This window comes from Manacus candei, unplaced genomic scaffold, assembly GCF_025592945.1.
Source record: "Manacus candei isolate 608988 ecotype Guabito, Panama unplaced genomic scaffold, ASM2559294v1 h1tg000008l, whole genome shotgun sequence".
Lineage (NCBI taxonomy): Eukaryota > Metazoa > Chordata > Aves > Passeriformes > Pipridae > Manacus > Manacus candei.
The window spans coordinates 12,277,054-12,293,558 of NW_026138056.1; the positions used below are offsets into that span (position 1 = coordinate 12,277,054).

General features: G+C 42.0%; 1 protein-coding gene across 6 annotated transcripts in view; it reads right to left on the minus strand.

Moving 5' to 3' along the window:
- Positions 1-16,505, minus strand: part of KCTD1 (potassium channel tetramerization domain containing 1) — a 101,305-nt gene that overhangs the window by 68,913 nt on the left and 15,887 nt on the right. Inside the window, exon 1 of one of the 6 annotated variants that reach the window (XM_051775075.1) lies at positions 677-859. The exons of 2 other annotated variants lie outside the window; for them this stretch is intronic. In XM_051775075.1, the coding sequence (XP_051631035.1) occupies positions 677-733 (57 nt within the window). In that variant the 5' untranslated portion in view covers positions 734-859. Of the gene's footprint in view, positions 1-9; positions 68-102; positions 307-676; positions 860-16,505 lie in introns of those variants that run through there. 3 more of the 6 variants (XM_051775069.1, XM_051775088.1, XM_051775068.1) reach the window with 3 other exon arrangements.

Sequence of the window (16,505 nt, forward strand, 5' to 3'; positions counted from 1 at the left end):
GGCTCAGACCTCGATAGGATGCTGCCGGGGAGCGGGCGGAGGACCCGGCCCCGTTCCCCGCCTGTCGTACCGCCACGGCATCGCCTGCCGCCAACCTCGCACCTTTAGTCGGGCGCCTGGATTTCGGTCGAGGGGCTCGGGAGGAGGCGGACGCTCGGGGCTTTGCATCCGTGCGGCTTGGAGTCCGCCCGGGAAGAGCCAGTTAGTAGTCGCGGCGCTCGCTTGGCTTGCGGGAGCGCCGGCGAGGTTGGCTGCGGAGAGGGAGAAATAAGGACTCGGGGGCTGACGGGCGCTCCGGGCCGCCCTCTCACTCTCTGGGGCTGCCGACCTAAGGGCAACCGGAGGGCTCTCGCCCCCCCCCCCGTGCCGCCGCTGCCTCCCGACGCTCCTGGGCTCTGCTCAGCTGCCCTCCTCAGCGACGGGGCAAACCCCGAAGGGGTTCCCGCAACCGCGCCGCGGTGCGGAGCTCCCTGACCCAATAAGGCCACTTTGCGGGGGCTTTGGCAGAGGGGAGCCCCGAAGCAGCCCAGCGCGGGAAGGGGGGGGGGGGCGCGGAACTCTGGCTCAGCTCTGCCCCGCCGGCTCCGCGCCCCCCGCCCCGTGCGCGCCGGCGGGGCGCTCCGTACCGCCGCCCGGCTCTTCCCCGGGGCACTCGGCTGGCTGCACACTGCCTTACCCTTCCTTCCCGGGAAGGGTCCTTGGCCGGGCTGGGCTCGGGCAGGAATGAGGGCATAAGCCTACGGCCGCGCACCGCGGGGAGAGGGAGCCTGTCCCACTCGGGACGCGACAGGAGGGGACGAAGCGGCTCTCTGCCGGTAGCACCCTCATTACCCAAACCAAACTACCCCGCAGAGCTCCCCATGCCACTTAGCCGGGCGATTTCTTTTATTTGGTACGTTTAAATAAATATTCATTACGACTGCTGGCTACACCTGAAATTATAGCCCTAATTGTAGAGCTGCTGGCCTGAGTTACCACATTTGCTGCTTACTCATCCGTAGGCAATTGTTCAGCGCCGGGCCCCAGCCGTGGTAGTTACCTCTGGGGGGGCTCGGTGTCTGCTGGTGCTGGGCAGCGCCGAGCGCCGTGGCCGAGACCGACGGCCACGGACGGGGCGTCCGGGGCAGCCTCGGCTCTCTCCGTTCGGAGAAACGTGGGATCCCAAAGAAGGGATGCCCAAACTGTTGAGCAACTTAGGCCAGTTTGAAATAAATAAGCAATGCGGGAAGAGAGTCTGCCACTCCCGGGAAATAATTGAAGAGAAACCCGGCACAGTTACATTGATGTAAGCCCGGAGTAATTACGTGGAGGTCAAAGTTGTTGCACACACTACAGAAGTTGTGCTCACTCTGTAGTTTGGGAGCGGGTTATATTCTCTGTTAGGTCGATGGCAGATATGTAAAATTCTGGAAATTTTGTTTTCCTATGCATGTAAAGAGGATATAAATAAGGTGGTTTTTTTCCCTGCCCTACTCTATCTGCAACCCAATTCTGAAACAGAATCTCAGAGACCTTCCCATGAGATGGACCAGATGCTGAAACAGATAGCTAAAAGGAACAAGACCTTGCAGTTAAGATCTAAATGCCCCAGACAGGGTCCTTTTAGGGGCTATTACAACCTACGCTAGAATACAGAGAACTGCAGGGCTTGCAGCATACACCTTTTCTAGAGAGATTGTTTTTTCCTTTATTGCTCCCATAAATGCTAAAAGTTACATGATTGACATTTACCTTTGATCTTGATTCTGTCTAAAGATTGTAGAAGAGATGAAGCCCCCTTTTTTAAGACCTTTTCAGAGCCATATGAGTGCAAACAGTAGTTGAATATTTTTTAACTTTAAAAAAAGATGAACACCAGGTTGACAGCTTCTGTACTTGGATGTTCATTTAATCACCATTTTCTGATTACAGGAGGTGAACTATGTTGACAGACTTGGAGAAGAATATGCTGCCCAGTATACTAATAGTAAGTATAAAGGACATAAAGAACTCACAGTTAGGTTGGAGGGGAAAAATGTATACAGAGCATCCATATTACGCACATCAACTGGAAGCACCTCAGCAGCCAAGGGGAATTCAGAGAGTAGCAAGTGAGGTGTTTAGAGTGCTGCAGTTGCCTATAATTGGGAAGATACACACAGAAGGTATATATACACCTGTATGACCTATATGTATATATGTAAGTTAATCACACACATGTTAACTTATCTATCTGTCTACATTCCTAAAAATAACATTTAGCCTAGTCAGTTGTATTCCAGAAGTTTAAATCCTATTGTTCGAGCTCTCAAGTTAGATAAGGTAATCAAACTGCATTCCATAACTGCCAGAGTTGCACAAGGTTGTCTAATGTGAGTTGGCATATAACATTAAATTTACATCCACTCCACCCTCCACATCACTAATCAGAGGTTTATTCTGATGAGAGCTCTGTGCAGGCATAGACAGCATTCTGCATTCTCCCCTAGAACTCAAGATTTGAGGCTGATTCTCATATAGGTCCTGTCCGCATTTGGAGAATATTTTATTACTGCTGTGAGTAAAGAAGATGTAACACCCACAAAACACTAATAATAGACTGGCCTCACTAAGGATTATCTTTCCTTGTGCATACTTGAAGATCAGTTCATATGCCACAGAATTAGCATCCCAGGTTAAAAAACAAAACAAAAAAAACCTTCTCCAGGAATTAGTTGGTTTATAATGAAGGTAGTTCTCGTTACCACATTAGCAAATAGTTTCAGGTCTTTCCTTACTTCTTTTTTAAGGTATTCTTCCCCCTAGCCTTGCTCCTGGTAAGTAGAGAGCTTGCTAGAATTGTGTTCTTTGACAATCTAGCTATTGTGCTAAAGCTTTCCACAGCCTAAGTCTCCTTTAGACTAACACAGTTTAGTACTCCTGTAGCCTCTCTAAGTGGTTATTTCACTTACAGCCACCTAAACGTTCATGGCTTGGTGTGTCTTGGTAGGTGTTTCAACATGAGGCTTCACTACAAACTAAACTAAAATACTCCCCAAAAAACAAAAAAGAAAATCCACTGGGCATGTTGCTTCTCAGGATTCAGTATAGGCATCTAAAAAAGATTTTTTAAAAAACATGGTTTAAAACAAGCTTCCGTGGGTTAACCCTAAGGCTGACCACCTGGCATCTTTTTAAGAAAATAACTTTTTCTCCACGTACACTTTTAGTTTAAATGTAATAAACATGTTCTTAAAATGTCTTAATATGTTTTCTAAACACAAGATGTTTTCACTGTAGAGGCAGGCTATGTGGAAATTAGTATGAGAAATCCACATTGACACTACAGAACTAGAAGGCAAATAACACTTGGGACTCTTGGAAAATTCAGTTAGGGAAAAAGCATGTCCTAGAAATCCTTCTCCCACCTAGAAACATGCAGTTTTGAGATAAGCTTTTCTAGCATTTCAGAACTGTCACTTCAAATGCTAATTCTATTTTTATTTTACTCTTTCACTTGTGATATTTCTAGTTGTTTCATTACTTCTTCATATTAGGGACAGCTAATGCTGACATATAATGTACTCAACAGATTTTAAATCTCCTTTATTTTACCTTTTTTTTCTTTTTTTTTTTAGCCTCTCTTGGCATGGCAAACGGCTTCATATAACTCAACAAAGGAGACATTGATTTAGTAAAGTGAGGATGTATCCATCAGCGCTAAGTTGCAGCTGTTCTTAATGAATTTTAAAATACAAAAGCTATTTCACCTCTTAGATTGTCATATTATGAAATGTTAGTAGTAGTTGCGGATACCAAAGCACCAGCTACTACCAAAACGTTGTGAAATGTGAAGGCAGCATCAAGCCAGCCCCCTTGCAAAGCTCTGTGGTGCCAATCGAAAGTGTATTTCCCAAGTACGCTCCCATTTCTTTCCCCCCGTAGGTATTTGCCGTTACTCACTCGACTGCTGCTTTTTTTTTTTTTTTTTAACTTTTACAAAAGCAGTATTTTGCTGCTGAGGCCACGCTTTGTTTCCCGATTGCTCCGTTTTCAAAATAAACCAGAGAAAACCTGAGTCATCATCTTTGTAAGAAAGCACATGTTCAGTGCTTGGCAAATTAAAAGGCAAGACTTTGTGAATCACCGTTATTTTCGGTGTCAAGCAGCTGGAGCATTTTTTGCTTCCAAAAATGTAGAAGAGCTACATTGTCAGACAGCTTGGAGAGAGGCAGGTAATAAATTGCATTGTGCTGCATAAAGGTTTTAAGGGTCTTTTAAAGTGTGCTGGAGGTAAGTTGCCAGGAGATATATTAATAGTTTTATTTAGCTGTATTTCAGTTTATGTTTATCTTTGCTTCTGTGGTGATGAGGGGACTTGAAACAAATTGGCTGGTCTGTGTGGCACAGTGGTAGCTGGTTATAGTTGCTCTAGCAGTTGTCTGATCATTTCTATGAACTGCTGATACCAAAAAACCCAGTGTGTTAGTGGCATAATGTTTATTCTCCATGGACAGAAAAAGCTCTTTCCATCCAGGCTGATAATTGGTCAGTTTTTATTTCTTCTCAACTGAGTCCATAGATTCCACGTGGAGGTGAGGGGAATTTAGAAAGACCAAGCCAGAAACTCAAGAAAGGGAGCTCCAAAGAGAGAGATCCCCGTGAAACCACAAAGCCTTGTTTATAGGTGCTGTAGGTGTTTTCACTTCACACAATGTTTTTAGTACTATGTAATAGAGCATAACTTAATGCAGTATTGGACACAGAGTTCTTGAAATCCTATTTCCTGATCTTAATCTTCCAATAAAAGTTTATTTTGAGCTAAAAGTTCAGGCTGGAAGTCACACTGGGCTGGATGAGGTCTAGAAATGCAGGGAGGGATGAGTGGTTATGTCACAACAAGATCTGGCTAAGAAAACTTCTTAAACATTCCTTTAAGAAAAAAGGAAGGAAAAAACTGAATCAAAACAAAAATGTAATGTCATGAGACTCTGAAGAAGTGCACTTTCCAACTTTCTTCTGTACTGTATGGATTTTATTTTTGTTCCTTTTACCATCCCCATTGCATGTTCTGAGGTTTCTATGTTGCCACGAGGTGTGCTTTGCACTTGTTCCTATGCAGGGCCAGAGGTAGGGCTTTACACCCCACAAAACTTATTCACACCAGGCTTTTCTCAGAGCTCGGGGTCCTCAAGACATAGGGCAATAGCTGGCCTTCAGCCCAGCCTGGAAAAGGGAATCTTCCTCTGGCCCTTGACTAGTGGCTTTAAAGCCTCTTTATACCATGAATTCACTGTCAATATACTTTTGTTTTGACTTAGTGACTGAAATAAACTGATTATTCCCCTTTTCCACCAGTATTATGTCTGTGTCATCATGAATTTGGAAATTCCCTTTCAGGTATTTATGTAGCAAAAACCCCAGCACCAATGGTCTGTCTTCTTGGATTTTCTTTTCTGAATTGAGTTATCTCAGCCGGGTTGACACAAACCCAGTTAAAGCAACTTTAAAATTGTGTGAGTTCAAAGGAAGCCCACAGAGGGTATAACCGTACTGGTAAACAGCATCAGAGCCCCACTCAAGCTGTCACCCAGACCCACCTTTCCACTGCTGTTGAATTGTTACACTAACTTGTAAAGCAGTGCTTGAGTAGAAGGGAATAAATTCATAGGTCTTATGAAAGAAGAGTACAGTGATAAAAAAAGTATATAATGTTTACTGCCAGGCCCCCCCCCATCCATTATCAGCGTGATTTGATTCATGCCAAGAAAAAAGTTGTAAAACATACAGCAGAATATTAAAAAATATTTTGCTTTATGCAAAAGCATTTGCATGAAGTAATGTTGCCACTGTATCTGATTTCAGGTGAAAACTGGGGAAAAAGCTCCAGGATATTGTCAGGGCTTTCATTTAAGGTTTAAAGCCAGAAGCCATGGAGGACCTTTCAGGTCTCTTTGCAGTTTGCACCCGTATTTTGCTGTATATTAAGTTATAGAGGGTAAAGCCTGGAAAAGTAGAAAAACTGAAATGATTCGGAGAAAATATAAAGAAAACTTACAAAGTTTAGTGAAAAAGGCTAGATACATTGGATGTACTTCTCTTGTTTTTTCAACATCAGATAATACAACCTTCTTACAGATGGTAACCATCAGTATTTTGTTATAGTTTGGCATAAAAAAAACCCCAACAAACCACTTCTGCTACTGTTGAGAATGCTTAAGTATAAAGCTTTTTCATCCATCCCTGAGTTGTACTGTGCTTTGAATAGCTTTGCCTTTTTCTATCCATGAAAAGTTGAGCTGGACTTGAATAGAAGTTTTCTTATTTGATGATAAAGGCTAAAATTCAGTTTCTTTTCCCAGCACTAAAAGTGTCATCAAATAAATAATTTTAAAAATCCTGGAGCCAACACTTTGCATGTTCACGGACTCAATTATTTAAATACAAACAGGTTGTTATTTGTTAGTAAAGACCCTGCTTTTAGGAACAATAACCATTGTTAAAATAAGCAAGAAACAAATTATAAATTCTTCTTTTGCCTTGGACGAAACAAGGTCACATTTGCAATTTGCAGTGCATGATCTCTCCATTAGCAATCTTGGCAAAGGTTTATCAAATTATTCTGAATAATTTCCTCCAAGTCAGGAGTGTGTCACTTGGCCTGTTGTGGACTTGTCCCTAGAGTTTACTCTGCTGTTTACCTGTGAATTGTCAGACTCATTCTTGCTGATTAGTGTCAAAGGAAAAAAAAAAAAAAGGCAGTTTTTAAAATCAAAGCTTCAGTGTGGAAGGATATAAAGTGTGAAATCCAGACCCATTGCTTTCATTCTGGCTTTAGTGATCACAGAAACCTGCTGTAGGGCAGGACTAATCTGCCAGAAAATTATTATTGAGCCCTGGTAACTCAGATATATGTGCAGACTTGAAAATGTTGTTCTTTGTGCCAACTCCAGGTCCTACAAGAACCTCACATGGTATCCTCCACCTGGCTCAGAAATATGCTGCATTCCACCATAAAGAGGAGGAAGCTTGTTAATTCTCAGGCAGCTGTGAACAATTTAATCTCTTTCCAAACAGCCCAGCATCCTATTCCAATTGCGAGTTTCTTGGGGGTTGGATAGTTTGAAGAGCTGGTGAGAGATAACAGGGCCTTTCTTTCAAGATCATTTCTATGGATTTGGCCTTGACAGTAGCCTCTTGATAACAGGGTTGCCAAATCTCACAGCCTCGTGATATTTTATGGGTTTGGAGTTTCCTCCTCCATGTGCTGGAACAGAGGGCTCGAAAATTAGTCTTTGGAAGACAACTTTGAAACTCTGTAAAAACTTGGAAATCAGGTGGAGAACCACAGTTTTGTAATTTTAGGAAGACAAAATCCTTGTGATTTTTAAGATATGATTACGATTTTATTCTGAAGACAGGTGGTTGGAACTCCTGGGATTTCCCAGATAAACTCACCTCTGAGAACTGAGCTGGTAACTTAAATTGGTTTTCTGGAACAAGTCTCTACTGACTTCTTTACCTCATCTAATTTCTTTATCAAAAAATCACCATCCAAATCCTACACAAACCATTTTTGCTACCTCACTGGCAATATGTTTAGAAGAGTCAAAGAATCACCAAGAACTATTTCAAGAAATTCATATCCAGATTTGAGTTCTCAGAACTAAAAGCTTTGTTCTGATTATTAGAAGGTCTCTGCATTCAAAAATTGTTGCACAGGTATTTTAAGCCAGCTGTACTTTTAAACAGGCTTGCACCTGATATGGTTTCCATGGGAGTTGCTTGGTGCTTAGGCATTTGCAAACATGGCTGCTTATGTAGATAATTAAATTAGAGTTAGTGAACACAGTGTTCTTCTGAACGGCTGACCTTTGGCGTTTCTTGCACATTGTAGAAGAGTGAAGGGAAATACATTTTGTCTGTGCTTTACATTTTCTGTACCGCATTTTTTCTTTCTCTAAAACTAGCTAGATGTGACTGTGACCTTCTGGATACTTTACCAAAATCTCCCACAATTTCACTGCATTTTCAGCAGTTACACTTGGACTGTTCTGCACAACTCTAGACAGGGCATTTAATCAGCTTAGTTCTTCTATTTTCACTGGAGTTCTCAAATTTTAAAGCTTTTCTTTTGTGCAGCAAGATGTACTGGGTTTGGCTTACACTAAAATGTTTAGTAATATTCCCTAAGAACTAGTTTTATTCCATCAGAAAGTAGTGGTGTTTAAGTACTTAGGAATCTTAGTCATATGTAAGTGGAGAGGCAGAATTACAGGAGCTCTGTTTGTGAAGCTAAAGGGATCAAACTATCTGAAACAATTTGTAGTGTTTTTTTGGGGCAGGCAGTCTTTCTGAAAGGAAGTTATAGATTCATTTTGTTAACCCATTGCTTCAAATGAGTTTGTCAGATCCCAAACAGGGAGGGACAGGATTTTGGCTTCTAAATTTCAGTTTGGCCACTAGTGCCTGGGCTAATTAGGGCCGACTAGAGAAAACCCCACACTCTGCTGAATAAACTAGAAAAATCCCGATGTCCTACTGAGGTCAGCAGCACTAATTAGCATCCACAGACAGAAACCTACCTGGTGTGTTTCCTGTTCATATCCAAAATCATACCGAAAAAATATTCTGGTGCTATATCATGACAGAAACACATGGTGGGATGCTCATGGGCTAGCCTGTCCACCTGGGACTTTTATAGTCATTCTCACTTACTGGGGTTGCTGTAATATTTTTGTATGGAGGATACAAGCCCAGAGGCTTTTTGTCTGCTCAACAGAACAAGTTGGACCCTTGCAGGGGTACCTGTCTGCCTGGCTCTTAAGCTATGTGAGGTCCAAGAAGCCTGGTACTATTTTAGAAAGTCAGGCTGAGAGTTCCAGCCCTTGGCAGTAGTACCAGCAACACACAGAAGCTACAAACTACCTCCATTTGGGGCAACTCTGTCAGGTCTCAATTTCTTCATGTTTTCTGGCCACAAACTCTGAATTTGCATGAAGGTTCTTCCTAATTCCATGGACAAATGCCACTACTCCACTTCTCTGTCCTGCTCAGAAGGACAGGATGCTGAATTCTGGTTTTGTGCACGCTCTCTGAAGGACCATCTTTATCTAGAAGGACCTCTTTATCTAGAGCTGCATGAGTGTTGTTAAAACAACAAATATACCTAAACGTAATACTTTTCAGTATTTTTGGATATTTTGTAATACCTGAAAGCTTATAACGTTTTTGCTTTTTATCTGCTAGTCAATAGAAGAATTTTGAAATAAAGAAATAAGAAGAACTTTCACCTTCTGAACATTTCCAAAAAGTAGAGCAACATTTTTCATCACAATTTGAACACAAGCACTATGGTATTTGTATTAGGCAAGTCTCCTCCACATAGTACATCGGTAATAATACATTTTTTAATGAAAGGTTGTAAATATTGGCCCTAGAGTAGTAGTTTCTCAAAGTCCTATGCATAAGTGATTATTTTAATAGGTAGTAGGCAAGCAATTGCTTGCCTATATGAAAGGCTTACCCTTCATTTTAACCTCAGAGAGAGAATCATTCCTTTCAATTTGTTCTGTGTTGCAGAAAGGACATGAAACAAACAGAAAATGTTGTGAATGTTCTACAACTTCAGATAAGTTTTCAACCAGAATGAAAAAAAAACAAATGAAAGCAAAAAATCACTTAAGCTGAAAACATACTAATGTAAATAAGTAAACAAACAAAAGAAGTTAATAAAACTTCCGGCTTGGATGACATAAGAGTTTTACACAGTACTAAAAGTGTGTGTAAAATGTCACAAAAACAGTAGGCAGAAATGGGCAGTAATTGTATTGGCATAACCAGTTTGAAGACATTTGGCTGGATAATGAAGAGGAAACATTTGTCATGTGGAAATTCCCTATTATTACAAAGCACCTTTTACCTAATCCTGCAAAGTACTTTAAGAACAACTCCAAAAGCAAGAAAACAGAAACCCCTGAATCTAAGACCACTGGTTGCACCTGTTCTTTTTGCAACCAAGCATGAAGAACATCCTTCTGTTCTGGGCTGACATTGCCTGGGTTGACTCTACTGAATCTGCCAACAGAGTAAGGCTTAGCAAATAGACTGGGAAAAGGAGAATTCAGCCTCATCTGTTTGCAGTCATCTGAGAGCTTCTGGTGATCCATGCCACTCTGTTTGTGCTCACTGCAAAATGTATACACCTTGGGGGAAAATATTAGTAATCTGGGCACAAGAGCTAAAAACATTCCGGTAGAATAATCTGCATCACATATTTGGCTTAGTTTCCTCATGGAAGAAATAGGAAGCCCCCTTGCTCTCTGTAGTCAACGATCATTCAACTTACTATCATATTTTTAAAGGACATTTTCAGTAAACAGCAAGAATGCCAAGACTGCTGCTATGCCCCAATGATATATGGGAGACCCTAATGTTCCCTTGTTAATATAGAGCAGAGGGTCATGAAGATTTTCTAGGAGAGAGCAGGAACTCTAGAAAATCTCCCACTACATTAGCAAAACCAGCAATATCGAGGGGAACTCATCTTGGACTCATGACAACCAGTATGACACATAATAACTTGCGAAGTCATAACACATAGAAATAAAATTTCACCATTGACATTCCTCTTGATTAAAGACCTCTCCCCACCCAAAAAAAAAGAAAAATAAAACAGAAATCCAGACCAAACAGATGGCTCTTTCCTCCATTAGCATCCTGTCTTGCTTCTTTTGAACCACTGCCACAGCTGTATCAGAAAAGATTTGATACCAGGATGGGCTGGGTTAACTAAGCCAAATAAGATGGAACAATAGTGAATTATATGAAAAGTTGAAGGACTGGAGTTGGACTACAAAAGAATATTTTCCTCCAACAATCCCTGTGTGCCCTCTAAGTTTGTTGGCAATTAGCCAAACCCTCAGAGCCCTAAAGCCATCCTGTTGTCAAACTGTGTGCAATTCATCCTAAACTTTGCTGAGAGGAGCATTTAACAGAGGAAGATGTGGTCTGGCTGCCTGCAGTTTTCTCCCATCAGCAGACACAGTGGATAGAAAGAGTCGCTGTGGGAGCATTCCTATAGCCCTGATCCATCAACGATCCTTTGGCACATATAGGCATATTCAGGAGCTCTATACCCAAAACAGGTGAATGATTCTCAGTAGCACAGCTAAACTTGAACTCTGCTGTCCTAGTGAAGGGCAGTGGTAGAGATGGTTCAGGGCAAGAGCACATTTGACACAGAAAAGAGAGGTGACAGAGACACAAAAAGGATGCTGTAAAACCAGATTTCCTTCATCCCACAGCTGACAAGAGGTGGGATCTGACTTTTTTCCCCTCCCAGCAATGACTCTCCCTTGGTTAAGGCAGCAGCAGGAGCAAGGCTCATTTCTAGGGCTCTGGCACAGGTGACATAGAACTGAGGCCAGAGCTGATTTGTTCAAGGCAATCTGCTGCCCTCAGCAGCCTCTGTGTTGCTAGAGCCTCAGGTCAGCTCTGTTCAAAACCTCCAGCAACCTTCTCTCAAGTCAAACTCCTGAAGTCATGGGCAAAGCTAAGTAAATTTGCTGTGCCTGCAGAGACAAGAGAGGATTTCTCCTGGGACACTGAAAAGGACTCTAGGCAGTGGTGCCAAGCAACACATATCTTGCAGTTCCCTTCAGCAGATGGAGTCACTTCACCCCAAAAGTGAACAAAAAGTTGGGTTTTGAGACAGGTTCTCGCATTTTCATAACCCCCAAAGAGGTACAAAATATACTAGTTTTTCTTTCTTCACTCCAATCAAAAGAAACTGTGGAGAAATTTATCTTTGATGTCACTCTTGACAGTGCAGACTTGAACTGGTAAAACTGGCTGATAAATGTACTTTTCTTTCTGCTGTTATTCTTCTATGAGAAACTCCCTAGTTTTTCCCCTTTCCCTTCTGCATCACACCCAGGTAATGGAAATGCTGCACATCAGTCCCAGCTTGGACAATGCTTCTCTCCTCATCCATCCTCCACTCTCTCCAAACCATGCCATGCTGTCTTTCATACCCTCTCCTTCACCACCTGCCCTTCCTTTGCAAATCAGCAGAGTTACATGCCCAGCTGACTTAACTGTTTCCTAGATTTCTGTTGGTGGGGATTGGAAAGATGAAAGACACTGAAAAGTAGTGCAGAAAATACACTAAGTTGATAAGCGAAGCTACCCTGAACATCTCTTCTACAATCTCCTCCTTCTACTTTATCTCTTCTCATTTGCAATCCCTTGGAAACCAGCAGGAAAAAAAATGCATGGCTGTCAGCTTCAAAGCAGAAAAGAAAAACCGCTTCCTCTCTGAGTTGTGATTATATCTCAGGATGGATGACTTCCCACACTTCTCTGGGAGAACCCCTGGCTGCTCCATTGTTCCTATGGGGCCACACAAACAGCTGAACAAGCAGCGGTAATATCTGTGGGAAAGACAGGATGATCCTCCCCCTCTTTCTCAAAGTTCCTCCATTTTTGTATAATCCTGCCTGCCTCTTCAGGAGGTTCCAGCTCCTCACCTTGGGCACATGGTGGCAAACAACTGTGATGCTCTACTCAAGGTAGTACTCAAGGTAGTACCAAGCACTGCTGTCCTGCCAGTACTGATTTCAGCAGCCACGTGTGGTGTGAATCTCTGTGATTTCAGCCACGCGTTCTTGCTAGTGTTTGGGTAGAACAGTGCCCACTCCTTGCCGATCTCAAGTATACATGACCACATGATGTTCCAAAATAAAGCAAGAAAAAGGAGAAAAAGCCTGAATTATTTTTTAAACAGTGTATTCATTTAACTTCTGGTTTTGAGTTTTCAGATTGCAATAATTTTCAAGTCCTGTTCTACCTTCCCCTGTACTACTTCTCTATCCATTTATCCTCCGTCACAAACATAAAAGCTGATTGTTTTTCCCTTTCAAATCCAGGAATCTCTTCATTCCTGGATATGAGGCACTGGGAAATATACTGGAAGGTGAGGGAAGAGGCTTGGCAACCCAAGAAAGAATGAAATAAACTAGTCATTTCCTTTCCAAGCATTAACCTCCACACCCTAGAGTTAGTGGTCTTTATGACAGCCTGGTCAAACAGAAAAAGACACAGAAAAGCAGTGGAGAAAGGTCCTATGTTTCCAAACTGATGCACGGACAAGGTGCCAAATGATTGCATTTCGTTCATTTGCCACAAACTGGGTTAGCTTTGAGCTTGAAGGGGAACGAATAGCAGGTTTTTAAGTACTGCTTCTGGGTCTGGCATCAACATTTCTGTTGCCATAATGAGTCAGACATCAGAGGCAATATACATGAAAGGATGCAGGCCAATGCCTAGGCAAACAGAAGTGGGAAAGGAGGACTGAAAAATAACTGCATGTGGCAGGGAAGAAGGAGTCCATCCTTGCAAATGTTTTGAAATTATAACCTTAATTTCCTCCATTTTAGCAAATAAAGTCACTTCAAAATAAAACCAACAAAAACCCCCAAATAAACAAAAAACCCCAAACCCTCTAGAATTCTGGGCAAGGTTAATTTGCTAGAGGCAGAGTTTGTTCTGTTAATTGCCATTTGCCATGTACCAAAGCCACAGTCCCCAAATGCTCTTGCACGTTTCCCATCAGGCAAGCACACACACGATTAAGAACATTTGAGCAATCATCCTTAGAACTGTGAAAAATAGAAATCCGTAAATGAAGGGAAATCAGTCTTCTGAGCCACAGAAACCACGGCCTTAGATGCTCCTTCCCCTTGCCATCTACCAGGGCTCCTGAAGGGCTGTTGCATGACAGGGGGTAGATAACTGGCTCTGGGGACAGACCATGAAATGGAAAGTGTATTGATGGAAAACATTTCAAACTCTGGGCTCCACTGGGAATTCAGAGCAGTCCAGAGACACATATTTGGCACTTCTCAGCTACTTCAGCTGACAAGTAACTCCCTGATTTGCTATTTGCTGCCTTACACTTCCACTGCCTTTTCTTCTTCCAATATATTTTCAGAACTTCTCCTCTGCCTCCTCTTTCAACTTCTATCAGTATGACTTGATATGCATTGCCCAGTGCTCTTTACTTTTCCATGTTCTCTCCAACACTTTATCAAACATAATTGTCACAAAGAAATATTTACTACAAGAAGTTACAGCTATCTGCTAATCAGCTAGTACAAAATGAACAACAGAACTCTAAAAGACCTCCCATGTCCCTTCCTGTCCTCTGTTACTAGGCTTTTACTATATGAGGGCTTGTCTACTCCTGACAGTTTTACTAATGTGACTGATTAATGGAAAAGTTTTCGTTTTATTTTGATCAACAATTGTACTGATAGAGTCTCATCTCTGTTAGCACAGTTGCATTGCTGTGAAGATGACCTACATGAGCCACCTCTCTGATGCAAACCCCACCACCCAACTGCTGTGCAGCTACAAGTGGGCATCACCACTTTGATCCTGGTCAGATCACAGAAGCTGCCTTCCATCTTAGGAATTAGACCAACATACTGCCAACTTTTGTCTTACAAAATTGTGTGTCATAAAAAACCTTCACTAAAGCACACAGAATTCAATACTCATGTATAAAAATCTCTGGTATCTCCATTTCTACATGTTAGACAGTGTAGATGCAATACAAGCCAAAACAGTGAGGTCACTGCTCCAACAGGAACATAGTAATGAGGACCAATATCTACAAAGAACTTGCATTAACATGTTATTGTTCTGGAGTCAGTTAGCAATTAACATGCCTTATGGACATAGTATCAGGATTTCTCAAAAATGCAGGGATACACAGATATATTGTAGGGATTTTGAGACAGATTATATTCTTTAAGATTACTTAGTGGTAAAAAGCAGAGATCTTACAGAATATTGTATACAATTCCTGACTTTTCTGCCAAGATCCAGCTATCACATTACACATAGTGCCTTGGTATTTCAGGCCATGCCTGCCTTGTGTGATCCCACACATGTGCTGAAAATAAAGAGAACGTGATAAGGCAGCAGGAACATGATTAAGCTTTGATCTGAAGATAAATTCTGACTCTCTTATGCTGCTGAGAGTTTGTGGGCACTAAAGAGAACATGGTAAGTTTGCTCAGGAAATTAAAGGTTTGACATTAATACAAGTCACCCAACACTGGAGTCTTCCATACAGCCCATCTACAATAAAACCATTTCCCCACTAATTAGATTAAAGCCAGCATGGGTATGCTGCTTCTTCTACTGCCACATTTTCTTTAGCACTTAATGATCTAATCACATTCTCCTTTTTCTACAGGGCCTTTGCCTCATTCAGTGCCCAGGATGGATGCGACTCATTGAATAGGCATCTGTAGTCTGACAGTTTGTTTGCAGATTTGCCTGGAGCTGAAGATACATCCTTTGATTATATCCCTGGCTCTGCCACAAAGTTCCTGTGTTAGAATACTGGACTAGTCACTTAAACCAAACAAAGTGGGCACGAAGACCCTCTTTTTTATGCTGTGGGCACCTGACTATAATCATTTGTGATCTCATTTGTGAAAGAGGTAAGAGCTCATTGCATGCAACTGAAGCAGAATGCTCAAAAAATGTTAAATATTCTGAAAAAGATAGACACTCAGCAATTCAAACTTAAAATTAGTAAAACAGTTTCATCCATGATCTCCCTGGACTTCCTTTCCTGCATGCAAAGTACTTCTTCCAGCATAGGGACAATGTGACAGTTACAGGTACAAGTCTGGGTAAAGGTATTTTTGAGGTTTCAAATCCCCAGTAGGACAAAAGGAAAACCATTTTTAGTTTGGAGGGGAGAACCTCTCATACAGCTTCCAGGTGTTCAGGCTTTCCTATGTAATTGCTCAAATCAGAAGACTTTTGCTACTTCTAGGTCATTTATACACTCAAGTTGAACTGAAAAACCTTTCCCCTTCACGAGTTCCAGCAGAAAGCTTCAGTTTTGACACAACTTTTCTTATCAGACAACTGTTTTGTACACATTTCCTATCTGAACTGCTCAGACCATGGCAGAAGTCCCTCGCATGAGTGTGCCAGTCCCATTGAGCAAGTTTCTGTTTCCAAAGGTTTTTGCTCTGGGTGAAGTCAAACTAGGCTTGCAAAGGCCCATCTGAAGTTCATCTGAACTCTTCTATACCAACTATGGATGCTCTACAGTTCCAGGGGAACTCACGTGGCTCAGGTCATTGTGACCAATTTCCTTGGTAAGTCCAGTAGCTCTGAGCCATCTATCCAACACGCAAGGCTTCAGACTCACAGCAGTCGATGGATACAACATATAAACCATTTGAATGAAGCTACCACCTATGTAAATGTCAAAGCTTTACACCTTCTTCACATACATACATCCCTGTCCATGCTACATCAGAATCTCTCAATCTTTCAGGAACAGACAATCTCTCAGAAGAGAGGTCACCTGTCCTTCAAGGCCGATGTCTAAGGCCGTCAAGGAGCACTTTAAGCAGCCCTGTTTACTAGGCACTACAAAAGCAGGTGTAATCAAACTCTTCCAAGGAGAGGAGACACTCATCTCATCCCTCTTGGACTCCAGCCAGGTATTTCTG